The sequence below is a fragment of the Neofelis nebulosa genome, chromosome 7, assembly GCF_028018385.1.
Source record: "Neofelis nebulosa isolate mNeoNeb1 chromosome 7, mNeoNeb1.pri, whole genome shotgun sequence".
NCBI lineage: Eukaryota > Metazoa > Chordata > Mammalia > Carnivora > Felidae > Neofelis > Neofelis nebulosa.
Window position 1 is genome coordinate 136,329,657 of NC_080788.1, and position 22,086 is coordinate 136,351,742.

Genomic DNA, 22,086 nt, shown 5'->3' on the forward strand with positions numbered 1-22,086 from the left:
AATGTTTGGAAACTAGAACTTGTAGCAAAACATTTTTTTTCCTAATTTTCTCTGTCACTGAGAGTGTGTGCTTTATTGATTGATTGAAGTTTCACTGTAGAGAATGTGCTATCAGGCACCATGCTAAAAAGCAGAGGCAAAAATCCATAATAAACGTGTGGCCATTTCTGAATGAACAATTTCTGAAATTTCAAGTTGAGTTCTTCAACCTAAATTAATGGCATATAAGATAACCAATCAAAATCAGACTCTGTGTGGTGTGTCTACTGGTTCTCTTTTTCCTTTTTTAATTTTTTTTAATGTTTATTTATTATTTTTTGAGAGACAGAGAAACAGAGTGTGAATGGGGGAGGGGGAGAGGGAGGGAGGGAGACACAGAATCCCAAGCAGGCTCCAGGCTCCAGGCTCCGAGCTGTCAGCACAGAGCCTGATGCAGGGCTCGAACTCAGGAACCGTGAGATCGTAACCTGAGCTGAAGTCGGACACTTAACCGACTGAGCCACCCAGGCGCCCCTCTTTTTCCTTTTTTTGAAAAAGTTGTGTATAGACATCACCTGTTTCTGTGCAACATATTCCATACTTGTGATATCTATGCAACATGGGGGTAGTAATAACTGAAATTGATTGGTGTCGTAACTTTAGCTCTTAGTTTTCCTCTTTGACCCCAGCATAGTCTTTACTCTTCAAAACAAGTCTGGAGAAACGGAGAGAGCGTTTTGATCCTGTTCTTGTAGGCATGTTCACCAGATTGATGCAGTGCTCTTGTCCCATCCTGATCCTCTTCATCTTGGTGCCCTCCCGTCTGCTGTCGGGAAGCTGGGGCTGAATTGTGCGATCTATGCGACCATTCCTGTTTATAAAATGGGACAGATGTTCATGTATGATCTTTACCAGGTAAGTGAAGCGGTCAAAAAAAGCTTTTTGTACTCCTGCAGTGATCATTTTTAACCTTTTATTTGTGTTTTTCTTTTAGTCTCGACACAACACAGAGGACTTTACGCTCTTTACATTAGACGATGTGGATGCAGCCTTTGATAAGATACAGCAGTTAAAATTCTCTCAGATTGTGAATTTGAAAGGTAAAAGAATGTCTGCAGTAGTAATTGGACTAACAGGGTTTAAGCTGCTGACAAGTCCAGGGAGAATTTGTAGTAAATATCCTAGGGCCTGTGGTCTGAAAAAGCAAAGATTAGCATCTGATTAGTTCTGATATGGACGCTGAACTTCTCCCAAGTCGTTTGGATTTTAAAATAGTCCAGGCTAAATAGCAACAAAACGTTAATAGCTCAAGCCTTTTCACATGCAGCCGGGGAAAACTTACTGTTTCCTGTGTATGGTGCACAAAGGTGATGTGGCCGCATCCTCCTCCTAGGACTTCACAGTGGGGTTGAGGGGCTAGAGCCGCTCTGGTGACTGGAGGTGGTGTTCAGGCCTGAAGGAGATGCAGTGCCTTGGCGGCATAGTAGCAGATAACTGAATTCTAGAATCGGATATTAAGAAGTTTATTATGTAATTAGGTCAGGAAGTCCTCTCTTAAGTATACATTTCTCCTCTGTGGAGAGATAGGTATTAAAGGTTGTCATAAATATGAAGCCTGGCAATGAAATTGAAAAAATGGCATAACAGTGGACTCTGGTGATTTAGTCAAGAAATAACAATGGTCACAACAGTTTTGCTTGCGCTTAATTTTTCTGTAGGATAGATTTTTTACCATAATGAGATTTGAATGGTTACTCTGTGAGTTTAGAGGTTAGCAGAAGGAGAAACATTTGATGATTGTATGTACAGTGTAAATATTCAAATGTATCTGGAGTGCCTGGATGACTTACTTGGTTAAGTGTCTGAATCTTGATTTCGGCTCAGGTCATGATCTCACAGTTCGTGAGATCGAGCCCCTCATTGGGTTCTGCACTGACACTGCAGAACCTGCGTGGGAGTCTGTCTCTGTCTCTGTCTCTCTCTCCACCCTCCCTCTTTTTCCCTCCCTCTCCCCCCACCCCCTCTGCCTCTTCCCCACTCTTGACTTGCTCTCTCTCTCTCAAAATAAACAAGTAAAAACAAAAAATATTCAAATGTATTCATTCATACTAAGTAATTAATAGTGTATTGGCTTTTAAACTTGATTTCTATATACTACTTTTTATAAGCACCAATAGGTCTGCAAAAATTCCTAACAATATGACAAGAGTGTTTGTCTGTAGTGAAGGAGTGGAGTAGCTGGGGGACAGGAGAGCGAGACTTGCATTTTCATCGTATGCCTCGTTACTTTGGAATGTTGTATCACTGTATATATTAGCTATTAAAAATAGTTTACAAGTAAATAAGCTTTCTTTAGGATTGTAAAAGAAATCTGAGTATTGTCATTATGTTTTTGACACAGGTAAAGGACATGGCTTGTCTATCACACCTCTGCCAGCTGGTCATATGATAGGTGGAACAATATGGAAAATAGTCAAAGATGGAGAAGAAGAAATTGTCTACGCAGTTGACTTTAACCACAAGAGGGAGATGTAGGTATATCAAGACAAAAGCTAACGGAGATGCAGTTGGTGGTGTTTCATTCTTTGGGGGGAAACTTAAAAAGTTATTATTTTTTTTAACCAGAAAGCTAGAACTTTGTAAAAGCCTCAAGTAGTGAACGTTCTCAAACTTAATTATTTTCACTGTAAGGGAAAACTTTGATATAAGAGATAAAATATATTTTACAAATTTACACGTTAGTATCCACTCTATAAAACAGGTATCTCCCTGGAGATGTTGGAAAGGAGATTAATTTTTGTACATAAAATTATATCTTATATGCTACTTCACCTGCTATTTAAAGGAACTTTGTGGATGGGTTTTTTTTTTTTTAATAAAGTTAGTAATTATCATATAACTACATTTGAAGTCAGACTCCCTTAAAAAAAAAAATGAAGTCGGACTCCCTTTAAAAGGGAACATAGTAATTGTAAGTTTAAATATTTCATTTTGTATTCACAACATTACAATAAAATTGTTTTGCAGAGGCTTCTTTTGTAATTTCTGTACATTAAGTTTATAGTTATTTTGTATTAGATTACAAAAGCCTCAAGATTTTCTGGATCTTCTATTTAGAGATATATAAGTAATGAATTTTAGGCTTTTATAGTCACAGATTAATGAGTAAAGGATGGATTTTTGAGTAATGGTATTCAGACATTTTGGGGGAAAGTTTGTGTCTTTTTTTTTTTTTTTTTTTTTTTTACTGCTTATCAAATATATTTTAGATGGATTAAAATCAAATAGAAAATGAAACAACATTCATGAGTCTAATCTCTGATTTGGAAAAGAGTTTGTAAGTGTAAAGCTACCGGACCAGGTTACAACAGAAAACTTTGATAGATTTGGTTATCTACAGATTCAAAATGTCTGAAATAATTAAGACCAATAAAATAGAGAAAATATTTGCAGCAAGTTGGCTAAAGACATTTATATGTAGAAGACCAGATATTAACCAATCAAAAAGATGCCGGTGACAAAATGGACAAAAGTTATAATGTAAAATTAAAATGAGAATTCTTTTTAAAATTACATACCATTAAAATGACTCTTAAATGGTAATATTCTTCCAGGAAATATTGTGTGAGTTGCTTATTCTTTCTGGTTGAACTTTTCTGGAAAAGGGAGAGCTTTCTAGAAAAGGTTAAATCTTTCTGCAAGCCAGTTAGCAAAATTGTATATTGTAGTAAATACATCTCTAGGAATGTGTCCTAAAGAAACCATCAGAAATGCAATTGAAACTTTTTGCCAAAATGTTCTTTGAGATTATTTATAATGAAAAGAAAAGTAACCTAAATAATAAAGGGAAGTGATCAAATAAAACACAGTAGGAAGTTCTTACAGTTGTTAGAAAAATAGATTTAGAAACCAATTTTAAGGTCATGGGAGAAAACCAGGGTATAGAACTGAATATATAGACATGGATGTCACTTTTAAAAAATACGTTCACACGTATATGCATAGAAAACTGTGTTTATATGCTTAGAAGGATATATGCCAGAATAATGTATCGATTTCTCTGAGTGGTGGTGTGCTGGAAGATCTTAATTTTCCTTTTTAAAAATTTTTTTTTAATATATTAGATTTCTTATCAATGAGCATGTGTACTTTTATAGTTAGAGGAAAATCTTATAAAAGAAAGTTGCTTGTATTTTAGGTGAGATAAGCTACTGTTTATTTGAGGTGATATAAAATATTTCTCTTCTTCAACTTTGTTATAGCCATTTAAATGGATGTTCCCTGGAAATGCTAAGCAGACCCTCCCTGCTTATCACAGATTCATTTAATGCTACGTATGTGCAGCCTCGGAGGAAACAGAGAGATGAACAACTTCTGAGTATGTATTACCTGATGTCCTCTGTGGAAGTGCATGGTAGTGTGAAATACTGTTTTTTCTATTTTGTTTAACACTTTTCTTGTCATATGAGCTTGGTTAATTCTAGTATTTTTGAAAAAATATTATGTGATGTTATCATTATTTTGTACAAAAAGATGCTTTAGTTCCTTTGAATTTAGCTTTTGTGAGATAGTTATAAAGATTGACCTCTCCCTGCCCTTCAGCACATAGCTAGCTCTATTTGGCACTCACTGGTGTGTGTCTGGGGAATGCCAGAATGTATAAAGAGCTCACAGAAATCATTTAGAAAAACATTTACACTCTAAAAAAATGAACCCAGGAGATACACGAGGGTGGAAATAGTCCACTGATTTTGGTGTTGGGTGTCTTACATTCTAGTAGTCTTGGTTCTAAAGAGGAGCCTCCGGACCATCCCTGGTTGCTTCTGATTTGGCTCTAGCTGCTTTACCTTTTATTCTTTTTTTATAAGCTGCATGAGATTTCAACAAGAAAAATGGATTCTGCTTTTACACGTTTGAAACCACTGCTTTCATCTCTCTATTTAAAAAGCGTAACTTGTGGGGGCACCTGGGTGGCTCAGTCGATTGGGCATCTGACTCTTGACCTCTGCTCAGGTCTTGATCTCAGGGTTGTGAGTTCAGGCCCCGTGTTGGGCTCCATGCCCTACTTAAACACATAATCTGTGTCCTATGTTTTAGTCACCTATTCAATTCTTATGTCTTTTGTTTGTTTTTGCGAGAGTTTGTTTTTACCAAATATTTCAAAGTGGATTTCCATGCTCTAGATTAAAGTCTAAACATAAAGTATAAATGTGTACATGTGTGTGTATATATTTGGGAATCATTTATAACAAAATTATAAATAATTGACCCCAGTGTAGTGCACAAATGTCATTTTAATTCTTTTAAAAAAATTTTTTTTAAGTTTATTTATTTAGAGAGAGAGAGAGAGAGAGAGCACACGAGCAGGGGAGAGGCAGAGAGAGAGAATCCCAAGCAGGATCTGCACCACCAGTGCAGAGCCTGACATGGGGCTCGAACTCACGAACCGTGAGATCGTGACCTGAGGCAAAGTCTGACTCTTTTTTTTTTTAATTCTTTTTTTAAATGTTTATTTAGTTTTTTTTTAATTTTTATTTATTTATTAAAAAAAAATTTTTTTTTTAACGTTTATTTTTGAGACAGAGAGAGACACAGCATGAACAGGGGAGGGGCAGAGAGAGAGGGAGACACAGAATCGGAAGCAGGCTCCAGTCTCTGAGCAGTCAGCACAGAGCCCGATGCGGGGCTCGAACCCACGGACCACGAGATCGTGACCTGAGCCGAAGTCGGATGCTCAACCGACTGAGCCACCCAGGCGCCCCAAACGTTTATTTAGTTTTGAGACAGAGAGAGACAGAGCATGAATGGGGGGAGGGTCAGAGAGAGAGGGAGACACAGAATTTGAAACAGGTTCCAGGCTCTGAGCTGTCAGCACAGAGCCCGATGCAGGGCTCGAACTCACGGACAGCGAGATCATGACCTAAGTCGGATGCTTAACCAACTGAGCCACCCATGCGCCCCCAAAGTCTGACTGTTAACTGACTGAGCCACTCAGGCACCCCTTGAATGTCATTGTTCATGTGTACTCTCGGTGGAGAGGGTTGGGGACCACTGATTTATAGTTTTTTCAGTGAAAAAAAGTAGAGTTAATGGCAATGTCCTTCACTCCTATGAGGATACAGTCACAGGATGTACAAAAAAGTAGTTGTAATAACGTGAATGGAATTTTAATTTTGCACTTGGCCTGAGTACTCATTTATAACTTATAGTCTTTATACTAAAAACGTGGAGATGAAGTCATCTTCAATTTTGTAGCAAGGTATTGTTATGCTTGCTACAGAATGTATGTTCTTGTTTTCTAGCAAATGTCCTGGAAACGCTTCGAGGTGATGGAAATGTGTTAATAGCAGTGGACACCGCGGGCAGAGTTTTGGAACTTGCTCAACTCCTTGATCAGATCTGGAGAACTAAAGATGCAGGGCTAGGTGTCTACTCACTGGCACTCCTGAATAATGTCAGCTACAATGTGGTGGAGTTTTCGAAGTCCCAGGTTTGTTTCCATCTTGTCCTTCGTAATAAAGAAAGTTGCTACAGAAATTGGGCTTATGGAAAGCAATGTTTTAGTTGTCCTTTGGATTTTATTTTTCTGTGAAAGAGGTTGATGATGATGGTGGTGATAATGGTACTAAAAGCTAAAAAAGAACCACTTGTACTGTGTGTTCATGTGGCATATTTCATGTAATCCTCATGTACCCTGTGAAGTAGCTTCTGTTTTTGTCCCCATCTTACCGATTGGGTAAGTTGTTTCTCCTCTAATGCGTGGTATCACATTCTGTAAAATGGGGACACATACCTCCTAGGATATAAATGGTAGAATCCATTTTTCCCTTTCTGAATGAACTCTTTCCCTTGAAGTAGAAATTTTGGGTAAGAGATTTATTTAGAACTTGTACTCTGCTTTCTCAGTAAGATTTAAGGTGACGTGTAACGGAGATATAATGCAGAATTGGATTTTTAGGGATGAACTGTGGGGTGGGAGGATGTCGTCGTGGGGGACAGAGCAGAAAATAAGCTGCTCATCAAAACGGTTCAAGTGTAAGCAATCACTGGTGGGAAAGACTTAAAAAAAGGCATTACGTGAACTCTTCGGCTTTGTAGAAGACACTGAAGTTACAGTCTAGTATTCTCTACTTCTTGTCATCCTTTCCCCCCATACCAGGTAGAATGGATGAGTGACAAATTGATGAGATGTTTTGAAGACAAAAGAAATAATCCATTTCAGTTCCGCCACCTCTCTCTGTGCCACGGTCTTTCTGACCTGGCCCGGGTACCGAGCCCTAAAGTGGTGCTTGCCAGCCAGCCCGACCTGGAATGTGGATTTTCAAGGGATCTCTTTATTCAGTGGTGTCAGGACCCTAAAAACTCAATCATTCTAACCTACAGAACTACTCCTGGGACTTTAGCACGTTTCCTAATTGATAATCCTTCCGAAAAAATTACAGAAATAGAGGTAAGCGCTTGTATGTGAACTTTTGTCATAAAACCGTTTGGGGGACACGTTATGCACGATGCTTATAAAAATCAGTGACCAGAAATTAAGCTTGAAGTTGTTTCCAGATTTTTATGAGTTGAGAGCCTTTCCCAGCACAAATTTCAGAGCTCCTTAATTGGACATTGTCATTCTTTAACCCTTCCGTGGTATCCTCTGGAACCGTGACCAGAAGGTAGCACATAGGCTGTGTTTTTAGGCTCTCTGTGAAAAAAGTTCCGTCCGCATCCTTTCCCTAATTGAAATTGAAATCTGGCCGTTTCCTAACATTCTCCTTTGCCTGTGGGCCTCCCAAGTAGGTGCTCTTTGTTTCTCTTTCACGCCTTAATGCGCTTTGGGTGGGGTAGGTGTCCTTTTTCCGTATCGCAGCTTTCAAGCCATTTGTCTTCCCTCTGGGTTATGCCATCAGGCTTGACAGTATACTGACCCCTTCTGACATTTCCTGATCTCTTGGTCATTCTCTGTTACTCATTGGTGGCTTTAACCTGGGCCACAGTCTTCCTCTCCACTCACTCAGGACTGCCTTCTTGATGACTCTAGCTTCCGTATGTGTGATCTGTCCAAGTCCTTGGCCCTCTCAGTTCCTTGACACCTTGTTTCTTAATGATCTTTTCCTCCAATCCACCTTAGCCATCCCTTCCCACAACCATGCTGTCTACTCTTGTGGTCATACCCTTTACCTTGTTATGGGTTATCTTTAAAGATCTCTACCTCAAGCATCCCACTCTGATCTTACAGCTGACTTGCTCTAATACTCCATGCCAGCAATTTTGTGGTCCCACTGGGACTTTCAGTTTGTGAACCTTGCCACTTTGACTATCCATTGCTCCAGCTTCTAGTTAATGGTCCATTGTTACTTTAGAAACACCTTTAACTCTGTTAGCCTCCTGTTTATTGTAACCACCTGGCAAAGCTGTGACTCTGGTTAAACCCTTTGCTTGGCCATGCCTCTACCCAGGCAACCTTATGTTTGTTACTAGTGTTAATGCACCACTGGGTGGATAGGTTTCCCTTCACATTCATGACCTCACATCTCAGACCGACACTTAACCACCAGCCCAGCATGTTGTAGGATATTCCTTGTCCTACTCCAGTAAGATAGCTTCGCACCTTCTTTCTCCCCAAATATCCCACAGCCCCTCTCAGCCCTCACTCATAGCATAGGAACTTGTTTCAAACTTAGCTAAGAAGTAGAAGCAGACAAGAGTCCCTTATCTTCTCCCCACTAAATAGCCTAACTTGTTTCTGTATCTGCACTTGCTGCTTTATCTCCTGTTATGGGAGCAAGACAATTGGCCGAATGACCAAAGGCTATTTTGCTTCATAACCAACTCATCAAATCTATCAGTTTTCCAAAACTAGTATCATTAGCTATAAAGTTTATAGCAGTTGGTACTGAATGGGTTGATAACTGCCAAAGCTGTGCAGTGTTTTAGATGACACTTTATTTTTCCTTCCTAGGAACCGTTTTAAGGAATGTTTAGTTTGATAAAAGCTGAGTGATAAGGGTACCTTAGTCTTTAACTCTACTTAAGAAAGTACGAAAATAGTAACGAAAATCTCATATACATTCACTATCAATACGGAATCGGTGAGGAAGGAGTCAGAACAAGCAAATCAAAGTACACACTGTCCTTTGGGTTATTGAATAGCTTAGAAACACAAAGGTTTTTAAAAAAAAGTTTAAAAGGGCTCAGAAATACTTGAAATAGTTTCTTCAGATAAGAAACACTGAATCTGAAAATAATAATTACTAGAAATTCAATTAAGGCTGATATGCCATTTGAGGAGTTAATAAAAATATTAAAAGCGGTTTGAGTTTGGAAAACGTAGAAGGGGACATTTGGAGCTGTAACGTGAAATGTTAGGTTTTTGACTTTTTAGTAAGTGGTACTAATGCTCAGGCTTCTTTCCTTTCTCCCCTTGTAGGACTGCTTCTTCTCTCTCTGTTTCCTGTTAGTTTTCCCCTCTGCTTGGGCATATCCGAAACACTTACTGTTCTTCCTGCCCCCAGTCCCACACTTACTCTTTTCTGAGTCTTTCCCATCTCAGCATAATAGCAGCACTTTCCACATATTGACTCTTGCCAGAAAAGTACAGATTTTTTAAATGTCCACTGGTGTACAACATAATGTTAAGGGTGTGCGTGTTCTCTCGCCTGTACCCAGACCAAGAAATATCACCAGTACCCTAGACGTTCCCTTCCCGATCCTTCCTGTCCCCTCCCCAGGGTAACCACTATCTTGACTTCTGATGCATAGATGGGTATATTGTAAACATTCAGATGTTTTTGAATAATTTAATTCCTTTTAATAACTCCATAATAATGCAGGCGTATATATGTACTGTGATTGTTGAATCCGGCGGTTCTCAAAAGTATGGTGTGAGGACTCCTGGGAGGGGGGCCTGAGATCCTTTCAGGGAGTCCCCAGGGTCAAAGCCACTTCTCATAGTAATGGTAAGATGCTATTTGCCTTTTCATTGTGCCTACATTTAATGTTGCCGAGTGAAAACGGTGGCGGGAAAGGTGCTGGTGCCGTAGCATAAACTCAGGCAGTGGCGCCAGACGACAGCAGTCACCGCATTTCGCATTGCCACACTCCCGAAGTTCCAAAGAAGAGTCCGTTTCACCTAAGAATGGCCTCGATGAAGCAGTAAAAGTTATGAATTTTATTAAATCCTTTCAGTAAAAGGTTTTTAAAGCTCTGGGTGGCAGGCTGGGAAGTGTGCCTAAAGCAGGTATGCCGCACGCTGATACGTGATGTTTGTCTCGAAGAAAGCCAGTTGGGGAACTGAGTTGTGAGTTACACTGGCCGCTTTCTTCTTGGAACGCCATTTTTTCCTTGAAATAATGACACAGCTCTTCAGACTTGGGTATCCTGGCAGAGATGAGCGAGGTGAGCTTGTCACTCTGAGGAAAATAATTGACAGCGTTTGTTGCCTAAATCCAATAAAATTCAAACTTTCAAGTGAAAATTAGAATTTTGGAAAGCTGTGCTCATCACCAGGAGATGGACAACGTAAACTTAGAAGGCTTTGCTGATGGGGTTGGTAGTGATATTTGCAAACGTGAGGTTTAAAATATTGTCAAGGTTTATAAGATTCCTGTAACTTGGTGAACCGTATTTTGCAAATAACTAAAGCTTGTAGGTACAAAATAGCACACAAATAAAAGATCCATTCAAAGTGCAAGATAAATCAATCACTTTTAATATGTAACACTATAAAAAGTTATCGGTATCTTTCAGATTCCACATTACGCCTAATTTTTAAGAAACAACCAGCGTTTTGGGGTGCCTGGGTGGTTCAGTTGGTTAAGCATCTTACTTCAGCTCAGGTCATGATCTCGTGGTTTGTGAGTTCCAGCCCCGATTCGGGCTTTGTGCTGACAGCTCAGAGCCTGGAGCCTGCTTCGGATTCTGTGTCTCCCTCTGTCTCTGCCCCTCCCGCATTCGTGCTGTGTCTTTTTCTCTCAAAAATAAACATTAATAATAATAATAATAATAATAATAATAATAATAAAAATTTTTGGAAAACTTTTTTTTTTTAAAAAAATGTTTATTTATTTTTGAGAGAGAGATAGAGGGTGCATGCACGAGTTGAGGAGGGACAGAGAGAGAGAGGGAGAGAGAGAGTCCCAGGCAGGCTCCATGCTGTCAGTGCAGAGCCCAACATGGGGTTTGATCCCATGAACCAGGAGATTGTGACCTGAGCCGAAATCAAGAGGCGGATGCTAACCGACTGAGCCACCCAGATGCAGTGTTAGAGTTTTAACGTAACATCAAAGAATATTCATGGAAACACTATTTAAATATATTTCCCTTTTCCAACTATACATCTGTGTGAGGCTGCATTTTCTTCATATGCTTTAACCAAAACAACATATTGCAAGAGAATGAATTCAGCAGATGTGAGCATCCAGCTGTCTTATATTGGGCTACAAAATAAAGAGACTTGTAAAAATGTAAAATAATGCCATGCTTTTTACTAATTTTTTTGTGCGGCCGGGGGTGGGTGGGGGGTCTTTGGAAAGTGTAATTATCTCTTGTAAAAATATGCTGTTAATGTGTAATGATTTTATTACTTTTTAGTGAAAAGATGAATATTTTAAAATTTTCTCACTTTTAATTTCTAATTTGGTAGACATTAATAAATGTAATCTACCAAAAACCAAAAAACAACAGCAAAATATCTTTGGGGTTCTCAGTAATTTTTAAGAGTCTGAGGCAAATCCTGAGATCAAAAAGTTTGAGAGACCTACGTATGTAATCATCCTATGCTGATGGATTTTAAAGTTGAGTCTGGTTTTTTACCATTCCAAACATTGCTGCAATGTGCTTTTTTTCTCACGCTTGTGATTGTTTCAGTAAGATAAATTCCTAGAAGTGTTATGTCAAATGACAAACACATTTTTATGTTTAGACATTGGCAGATTGCCTTCTAACATAGTTTATCTAACTTTTCCTGTAATAGTGGGTGAAGGTGCCCTTTTCCCACATAGTAATTAGCACTAATAGATTTAAGGTCTAATAGGTTTAAAAATGGTAGTGTGTACATTTCTTAAAATTTTGCAATTTTCAGAAATCATTAGTGAAATTAGACATCTTTTCATAGCTATTTTTCTTATTTTGTCAATGGCTTATATATGGATTTGTCCTTTTTTTGACATGTTGATCATCTTAACTGATTTGAAAAAAAATTTTTTTTTTTTTTCAACGTTTTTTATTTATTTTTGGGACAGAGAGAGACAGAGCATGAACGGGGGAGGGACAGAGAGAGAGGGAGGCACAGAAGCGGAAACAGGCTCCAGGCTCTGAGCCATCAGCCCAGAGCCTGACGCGGGGCTCGAACTCACGGACCGCGAGATCGTGACCTGGCTGAAGTCGGACGCTTAACCGACTGCGCCACCCAGGCGCCCCATCATCTTAACTGATTTGGAAGAGCTGTTAGGAAAAAGAACTTCTGATAGTCATGTAGTGCTGCAAATAATTTTCTCAGTTTCTTATAATTTTATGAGATTTTAAATGTCAGTGAGGTTTTTTTTTTTTTTTCATGTTGCTGTATTTATTTTTTCCTTTATGGCTATTGGGTTTTATGTCTTGTGTAGGCCTATAGCAAAATTATAAAAATATTATCTATATTTTTTTCCAATTGGTGATTTAAAAAAAATTTTTTTTTTTTTTTTACATTTATTTTTGAGAGACAGAGATAGACAGAGCACAAGTGAGGGGGGGGCAGAGAGAGAAGGAGACACAGAATCCGAAGCAGGCTCCAGGCTCCGAGCTGTCAGCACAGAGCCCGACGCGGGGCTTGAACCCACAAACCGCAAGATCATGACCTGAGCTGAAGTCAGGCACTCAACCGACTGAGCCACCCAGGCGTCCCCCCGATTGGTGATTTTTAACTAGTTTAAATTAAACCCATCCTAGAAATGTAACAGCTCAATTTTACTACTAATCTGAATAGGATCTGTCATCGCATGTAATGGAAACTTGAATGGTTTCAAATGCAAGATGATAAATTTACAGATACACTGTGTCTCACACCCCACTGCCTGAACCCCCTTGTAACGGTATTTCCTTTTGTTTGCTATTTTTCTTCAGTTAAGGAAGCGTGTGAAGCTTGAAGGGAAAGAACTTGAAGAATACTTGGAAAAAGAGAAACTGAAGAAAGAAGCTGCGAAAAAACTTGAGCAGTCCAAAGAGTGAGTTGTTTTCAAACAGATTAAAAGCTTATGGTTAATTGTATATAACTTAAGAACTTATTTCTAAGATAAATTTTAATTGAAAATATTTAAATTTTATGTCGACTTTGTTACTTTTGTTACATCTTTAAATGGTGCTAGAATGCCAGGTGCTTTCAGTGCTAATTTTTTGTTTTGTTTTTAAAAAAATCGAGGCACCGGGGTGGCTCTTGATTTCACCTCAGGTCATGATCTCATGGTTGTGAGTTGGAGCCCCGTGTCAGGCTCCACGCTGACCCCACCGAGCCTGCTTGGGATTCTCTCTCTTTCCCTCCCTCACCCCCCCCCTCCCCCCCCCGCCCCATGCTCGCACCCGCTGTCTCAAAAAAACACAGTTAAAAAAGAAAAAATCAGTTTTAGTTTTTAAAGAACTTTTTTTTTTTTTTTTTTTTTTTTGTAAATTTGAGAAAGAGAGCAAGCATGAGCAGGGGAGGGGCAGAGGAAGAGAGAGAATCTTAAGCAGTGCTCCACACTCAGCCTGGAGCCCAATTCAAGGCTCAGTCTCATGACCCTGGGATCATGACCTGCGCCAAACTCAAGAGTCGGATACTCAACCAGCTGAGCTACCCAGGTACCCCTAAAGAGATTTTTTAAATGACTTACATTGCTCACATATTTCTCTTTTTAAAAATTTTTTTTTAATGTTTCTTTTATTTTTGAGAGAAAGAGAGCGTGAGGGGGAGAGGGACAGAGAGAGAGGGAGACACAGAATCAGAAGCAGGCTCCAGGCTCCGAGCCATCAGCACAGAGCCCGACGCGGGGCCCGAACTCATGAACCGTGAGATCATGATCTGAGCTGAAGTCAGATGCTCAACCGACTGAGCCACGCAGGCGCCCCATATTGCTCACATATTTCTAATGTTCTTGTTCCTCCCTTGTATAGACATATTACCCCAACGTACATCTTTCCTTCTCCCTGATTTTTGTTTCATGGACTGCTGCATATCTGCAGGCAATAAGTTCCATCAGATCAGATTTTTCTGGGTTGGTTTTTTTTTTTTTTTTTTTTTGGTCTGTCAAATTTCTTTTTATTTTATATTTATATTGGAATGATACTTTTACTGGGAATGTGAATTAGCAATTTACAGACTTCATTCCATTGTTTCTGGCAGGCAGTTTCAGACAATACTGTCATTGTTCCCTTTGTTCCTCTGTATTGCGTATGTGTGTTTTTCTCCGTTGATTATGATCTATCTACCTTAGTGTGACTATGTTATTTAAAAAATTTTTTTTAATTGCATGTAGTTGATGCTTTCAGTGCTAGTATTAATGAGTATTTATTAACTGGCAGTTAATGTTTTACAAACTATCAATCCAATAATATTATCATTGAATTAATTAAATAATAATTTTCTAAACATTCATTCAAAATCTTTTGGGGACTTTATGACCTTTCTCTGTTCCACAATCCTCTTAGGGCAGACATAGATTCTAGTGATGAGAGTGACGTTGAGGAAGATATTGACCAGCCCTCAGCTCATAAAACCAAGCATGACCTGATGATGAAAGGTGAAGGTAGTCGTAAAGGAAGTTTCTTCAAACAGGCTAAAAAGTCTTATCCTATGTTTCCTGCCCCAGAAGAAAGAATTAAATGGGACGAATATGGAGAAATTATCAAGTACGTGAATAAGTTTCTTTTTTCTTCTAGATTAGACTGTTTGGTGTATAACTCTCTGTATCATTAGAACTCGATAAATTTGGCCTTTCTGGTCATATCATGTGCTTTGATAGTTTCTGAGTACCCCACAGAGGATTTGTATAGTTTGAAACATAAAAATAGAAAGGATGAGGAACATCTAGAGAATAAATATATGTGTATTTTAAAGTTTGAGAGAGTGAAAGAGAGCATGCACACGTGAGCATGAGAGTGCATGCAAGTGGGGGAGGGACAGAGAGAGAGAGAATCCCGAGGGATCTCAGCACAGAGCCCGACAGGGGGCTTGAACTCATGAACTGTGAGATCATGACCTGACCTGAGCCGAAATCAAGAGTCAGGTGCTTAACCAACTGAGCTACCCAGTTGCCCCTAGAGAATTAATATTAAAGGCAAACCGTCAGGTTTATTACTTAGGTGTGTGAAAGGTTCAAAAAGGTGACCAAAAGCCCTCCCCCGCCCCTTAAAAAGAAAGGGTAAGGGACACGCATTGGAGAAAGACATAGGATAGGGAGAATTTTTGATAGATTGTGACGTGTGAAGTTTGGGAAATGGGTTACATCTCAAGCAGTGTTGTACACATTTTAGTTCCAAGAGGGATGTGAGATAGCATGGGTGGGATCATGGGAAGTCTACCAAATTTACAGCCACTACTGGAAGACAACTGAAATTACGTGTTCAAATCCAGGTTTGAAAACACTGCTATCCTGTGTAAAGGTCCCTCATGGTTCCCATTGCTCTGCAGGCAAATGTCAAATGCCTTAGCATGACGCATGGTGTCTTTCATAATCTGGTTTCTCCCGACTTTTCTGTTATGTTTCTGTATATTTCTGTCATGCCGTTGAGCATTCTCTGCTGTCGTGGTACCAGCCTTCTCCGTTTCCTTCTGCTCGGCTTCTCCACGTCGTGCTCTTGCACATGCTCCTCCCTCAGCTTTGTTCCATCTTCCCGTCCCAGGTCTCCAGGCGGTTGAATCTGGCCTTACAAATTTCTGGAAGCCTTTCCTGTTTCTTCCTTGCCACCCCAGTACAGTCTAGGTCCCTCCCTGGTGCCTTCTTTGTACTTCCCGTAATGCTCTCTTAAGCATATAGTGGATTCTAGGTCATTCTTGGACTTACTTAGGAAAATCCCCCTGTCTACTTGGTCCTCTAAAATAGTGGAGAGGAAAAATAACAATCTAAATAACATTGGTGAGTTTGTTTACCATTCTACTTATTCTACTTAATTAGTGTCCAATATTCAGTTTTCAATTTCCTTATCTGAAAAGTGGGGATAAGAATGAAATGAGATTGTGTTTTTAAGGCAGCTAGCATAGAATCTGACTTGTGACTCATGACTCCTAGTGAGCGTGCTCTAAGTGGTTGCTGCTGCTATTGTTATTATGTGGATTATAGGTGGAGAAGTTGGACTCCAGGGTCTGAGAAGCTCCTATAGCAGTCTAGGTGTTAGGCAACAGAGGCCTGGATTCTCAGGAGTGGGAGCAGATTTGGGGGGTGGGGCGTAGACAATTTCAGGGGGTTAGAGAGAACATTTTTAAGTTTGTTTTTAAATTTTAACATACAACTCTCTCTGATACGGGAAGTAAACATGGGAAGATAGATGCATTCGTGCTTTGTTGAAATAAAGGCAAAAGCTTTTGGGGGAGCTCATGATTTTGTATCTCAGTCTTCTTGGTAATGTGCCAGTGGGGAGTCATCTTTGGGCAGGGATAGAATAACTGGGGCTCTAAAGGAAATCAAAAGAGGCCTGAGATTTATAAGAAGTGGGACTTGGGAAGAGAAACCACAGACACAGAAAAAGAATGAGCGAAATAAATGCAAGGCCAGGTTGTAATAGTACTTTTGATAACCATGAAGCTCTCCTAATCGTCTATCTAGGACTCTTTACTAGCCCAACAGCACGCTCTGAAGATCATTCCTCAGTGGTCAGGAAAAACACAATAGATGCAGTCATTTGGTAATCGATACTACAAAGTTGCATTAGCTTTGGATCACTTGTGTATTGAAATCTTGAGATATGTGAGGAGCCTAAAACTCAATGCCATTTACTAAGTACATATATTATCTAATATTAGCTTGCTTGTTAGTGCTCTAATTAGAGACTTATATAATTTAGACCAGAGGATTTCTTAGTGCCAGAACTTCAAGCAACTGAAGAAGAGAAAAGCAAATTGGAATCTGGCTTGACAAATGGAGATGAACCCATGGATCAGGATCTATCTGATGTTCCCACTAAGTGTATTTCTACAACAGAGTCTATTGAAATAAAGTAAGTGCTTTTTGTCGTGTTTTGAAACTAGGTTACAAGATAAAATTTCAAGAACTTGAATTATATAATTTACATTGTTTCAAATGTGAAATTTCTGAATATCCTCTAGTAAGTTGTTGCTTTTAAAATTTAATTTCTTTTTCCCTGCAAAGGTCTGTGAAGCATGGTGGCATTTTGTTTTCATTAATGGTATTTGAAAGCCAATGCAATTGAATTGGTATTGAGGTAGGGGTTTAACATTAAACTGTACATTTATATGAAGAAACATTCTGGACTTTTTAGTAAGTCTAGTAGCACATGTTTAATTTTTCTAAGTGTTTGTTTCGTAAAATATACTCCTTGACTTAAACATTTCTAGTGCCATAATGTCTGAAAAATGTTGTTATAATCTGAAGTGGTTAATATACCTTTTTCCTTTTCTATTTGGTACAGTTAGTAACACCAGTAATTCATCATTTTGGATTTTTCTTTAAGTCTTTAGATAGCAAAGCAGTTTATCTGTCCAGTGATATTTAGCATATATTATGGGCTATGGTTGTTATCTACATAATGCATGTTAACAGTGTCACAAAATTCTCTGCAGAATGGCTGTATATCAGTTTATACTTTCACTAGCAGAGCAGAAGGCTTCTTTCAACCCCGTTTCCTTACCAACATTGGGCATTATTGAACTCTTTAACATTTTCCAGCCCAATAGGTATAGAGTAATAACGTATCACTACTGTTTAAGTTTGTCTTACAGTGAATTAGTTTGATTATCTTCTTCAAATGCTTGGGACCTTTTTTGTTTTCTTGTCTATGAAGTCCCATGTCTATGGCCTTCATGTCTTTTTCTCTAGGGGTTGTTGCCCTTATGTTACTGATGTGCAGGGGTTCGTTGTACATTTTGGATGTTACCCCTGCTTGGTTTCAGACAATGCAGATAGCCTCTCCCATTCTGTTATCTGTTTATATGAGTGGTCCAGGGTCTACCTTGTTTAAAAAAAAATCTTTAATTTTGATGTAATGAAATAATAAAATAAAATATTTTCATTATGGTGTTCGGAATTGTATATGATGAAGTCCCTCCCTGTCCCTGGTCGTAAACCTAATTCTTACATTTTATTCTATTGAATTTAAATCTTCACATTTTTCTTTTATGACTTCAACTCACCTGCTGTTGTTTGTGGCATTAGGTCAGTTTTATTTTTCTTTATATAGTGAGCCACTTTTTCTAATAATACCTACTGAAAAATCCATAACCCTTTCCCCTCACATACATATTAACACTGTAACATGTGTATTCCTCAAATCCTCATTTTATGTATTGTATACATTTCTTTCCTGATTACAAAAGCCATTAATAACTTGGTTTTAAAATTATCAGAAAAACAAGCTTGGATAATTCTGTCTAATTACAGAGCTAGGGTTACTTACATAGACTATGAAGGACGCTCTGATGGAGATTCCATTAAAAAGATCATTAATCAGATGAAACCACGACAGTTGATCATTGTCCACGGACCACCAGAGGCCAGTCAAGATCTTGCTGAGTGCTGCCGTGCATTTGGTGGGAAAGATATTAAGGTGTACATGCCAAAGCTACACGAAACAGTTGATGCCACTAGTGAAACTCACATCTACCAGGTAAGTGTGCTGGCACCCGAGCCATGTGAAATAAATACATTATTGTTGCAGATTAGGACAGGTACATTAGGAGTACAGGGGTGAGTGAGATAGACGTGGTCCCCTGTTTTAGGAGGTCTTCTAGTCTTTAAGGTGTTAGGGGCTTATAACAAGGGAAGGGCATTTATCACATTGTTATGCCTCTGATAGAGAAAGTACAGGATGTTGTGAATAAAGAGGGAGACACTGCCCCAGATTTGGAGGTTTAGAAAAGATTTTCCAGAGGAAGTGATAACTAAGCTGAATCCTAACATGTTTTGATGGATTGTCAGGGTAATATAGAGAAGGGAAAGAGAGAGAAAGGGTATTCCAGGCAGAGGGAACATTTGCAAAAGTATAGAGGTGACGGGAATGGGGAGTATTCAAGAATTTGAAAGTTTTATAAAAATTCACTGATGTCAAGGTTCTATTCGTACTTGAAAAAAATGGAAGCAGATACAAAAACAAAAAAACAAAAAAACGAGACTAGCACAGAGGAGAGATTAGCTTTTTTCTGGTAGCACGAGTTGGTGTCAGTTAAAGCAGGGATGATGTCTAGATTTAGTTGGAAAAAATGGCTTGGAATTCACCAGGCAGAAAAGTTACTCTGGACAAAACAAGAGGAAGCAGCAGTCCAAGAATATGGAGGTGTGAGGTTCATGGTAATGGAGGAAACAGAAGTAATTCAGTGTTCTTGAAGCAGCAGCAAGGGCTGATGGGTGAGACTTGTCAGTGGTTCTCAACCTTGGCCACACATGAGAACCATCTAGGGAGCTTTGGGGGTGTTAGGGGGACTCAGTGCTCTGGTTTTAGTCTCATCAGTTATGTTAGAATCACTGGAGGTGGGACCCTGGCATTAACACGTATTTTAAGAAATTGCCATGTCGTCCTAGTGTGCAGTCAAGGGCCTAGTGTGTCTACTTTGGAAAGTGGACAGGGGTCTTAATGATCTCATGGCTCACTAGGTCCTTACCAGTCACGGTGAAGATCAGGTGAGTGAAAGATTTTTGAATCTTAACACACATTACCAGAGTCAGGAAATAATTATAACAGGTTATATTTTGTTGTTAATTTATACTCTGAGGATTTTATGTGTCTCCCTCCCCTTTGCATGATGTGTAGGTGAGATTGAAAGACTCACTTGTCAGCTCCCTTCAATTTTGTAAGGCAAAAGATGCTGAATTAGCTTGGATAGATGGAGTCTTAGACATGAGAGTTTCCAAAGTGGACACAGGAGTTATCTTAGAAGAAGGAGAACTGAAGGATGATGGAGAAGACTCGGAAATGCAGGTGGACGCTCCTTCGGACTCCAGTGTTCTGGCACAACAGAAGGCCATGAAGAGCCTGTTTGGGGATGATGAAAAAGAAACGGGTGAAGAAAGTGAGATCATTCCAACTTTGGAGCCCTTACCCCCCCATGAGGTAACAAGCATGTCCCGCTTCGGCCTCTTCCTTGATTTGTCTCCCTTTGGATTGCGCTTTTATGTTTTTAACTCTTTACGATATGTGTCCAATGTAGGCTGATTTTGGAATTTTAAAAATAAGATGACTCACGATATGGTTATGTGTTTGCACGCCTGAGCACGTGTGTGTGTGTGTGTGTGTGTGTGTGTGTGTGTGTGTGTGTGTCCTAGACGGCAAGGGCTTGATAACAATTTAAAGGAAATGTTTAACTAATACTGTAAGATCCATGATCGCTTCGTGACTCATTTTTTTCAGTATTTAAATTTTGTTTTGTTTTTTTTTTTAAACATTTATTTTTTATTTTGAGAGAGAGGGAGAGAGAATCCCAAGCAGGCTCTATGCTCAGTGCAGAGCCAGACGTGGGGCTCGATCCCATGACCGTGAGACCTCAACCTGAACCTGACGCTTCACCAGCTGGGCCACACAGGCGCCCCTCAGTATTTAAATTTTGGTTGTGAGGATTACGTCACATACCTGCTTCCGGTCAGGAGAGCTGTAGTTTTCTAAGACGGTGGAACTCCTGTACTCCTATTTTCGTGTGTTGTCAATTCCGCTGAAATCTCTTTTGGGTTCGATGTAGTTAGAAATCTTTTATTAAGTATGGCTATAATTTTAATCTAGTGTTTACGTGTTCTCAAGAGATAATCCAGTTAGCAGAGATCTCAGGTAATTAACTTACAGCGGTGTGAAAACTGTGTAGTAAGAGGCCCGTGTTCCTGCAGAGGCCTCTTTATCCTTTCTGTGCAATAAAGAATAGAACATAGCCTCTGTTGTTGGACTCCCTTCTAGTAATGCTCTTGAGATTGGGGCAAGAACTCGAATCTTTTTACTGTGCTAACGCTAGTGCTCATCAAGGCAATTTCCAAGTAGCAGTGTTAGGTTGAACCGCTTGTTTTTCTGAGTCCAGAGCCCCTGGCATACACTGCATTCGCCTCAAGGGAGAAGGGAAGGTGAGACTGGGGTCAGGGGAGAACTCTCCTCTGCACTAAATGAAGGAGGAGGATCTGGCAAATGAATTTTTTGGTTCAGTTCTGCCTCCTGGCACTCTCCTTGACCCCCTCAGGCAAGTGGGTGAGTGACGAACATAACTTTACCAGATGTCTCTCTCTTACTGTGAGGCATGACTAATAAAATCGATTGGGAAACATTCAGAAAATGTGAAGGGCTTTGTGATGTTAAGTAAAATAATGAGGGAAAATTCAGAATAACATCTTGGAATGGGACTTACAGCCTTGATACGATCTGTCAAAGGTCTTCAGGGAAAAATAGAAAATATCTTAGAGATCATGTGTTAAATCTCACTTTATTCGGTACCACTGTGGTGGTAACACTGTGGTGTTTTATTTGAGGTTATTCTTTCCCCTTTAACCTTATCTAAGGTTCCTGGACACCAGTCAGTTTTTATGAACGAACCAAGACTGTCAGACTTCAAACAAGTTCTTTTACGGGAGGGGATTCAAGCTGAATTTGTAGGGGGCGTACTTGTTTGCAACAATCAAGTAGCAGTCCGCAGGGTAAGTGTGTTTTTAATAAGGGATGAATTGAAGAAATGCTGCCTTCTGATGTGTTGCCCTTTTGAATTCTGTTATTCTTGATTGGTGATTTCACAAACTGGAGATCCATAATTTATATTCATTATGAATGATGACCTTGAAGGCTTATAAAAGTGGCTCTCAAAGAAATGATATATAGTTTCATTGTAAATTTTTATTTGAATCCTCTGACATTTACATGTCTATGTAAAATTCATGACTTGAATGTTAGATCCATATTCTGTGAATCAGAGCAACCAATTTCCAGACCAATCATCAAATAATCTAATTAATATATTTTGGTTATTATATC

General features: G+C 39.2%; 1 protein-coding gene across 3 annotated transcripts in view; it reads left to right on the plus strand.

Moving 5' to 3' along the window:
* CPSF2 (cleavage and polyadenylation specific factor 2) overlaps positions 1-22,086 on the plus strand; it is a 33,046-nt gene that overhangs the window by 8,567 nt on the left and 2,393 nt on the right. For all 3 annotated transcript variants that reach the window (XM_058740059.1, XM_058740060.1, XM_058740061.1), the window contains 12 exons: positions 735-894; positions 974-1,079; positions 2,381-2,510; positions 4,242-4,357; positions 6,282-6,469; positions 7,139-7,429; positions 13,072-13,172; positions 14,629-14,829; positions 16,981-17,133; positions 18,534-18,759; positions 19,900-20,199; positions 21,621-21,755. In XM_058740059.1, the coding sequence (XP_058596042.1) occupies positions 735-894; positions 974-1,079; positions 2,381-2,510; positions 4,242-4,357; positions 6,282-6,469; positions 7,139-7,429; positions 13,072-13,172; positions 14,629-14,829; positions 16,981-17,133; positions 18,534-18,759; positions 19,900-20,199; positions 21,621-21,755 (2,107 nt within the window). The remainder of the gene's footprint in view (positions 1-734; positions 895-973; positions 1,080-2,380; positions 2,511-4,241; positions 4,358-6,281; positions 6,470-7,138; positions 7,430-13,071; positions 13,173-14,628; positions 14,830-16,980; positions 17,134-18,533; positions 18,760-19,899; positions 20,200-21,620; positions 21,756-22,086) is intronic.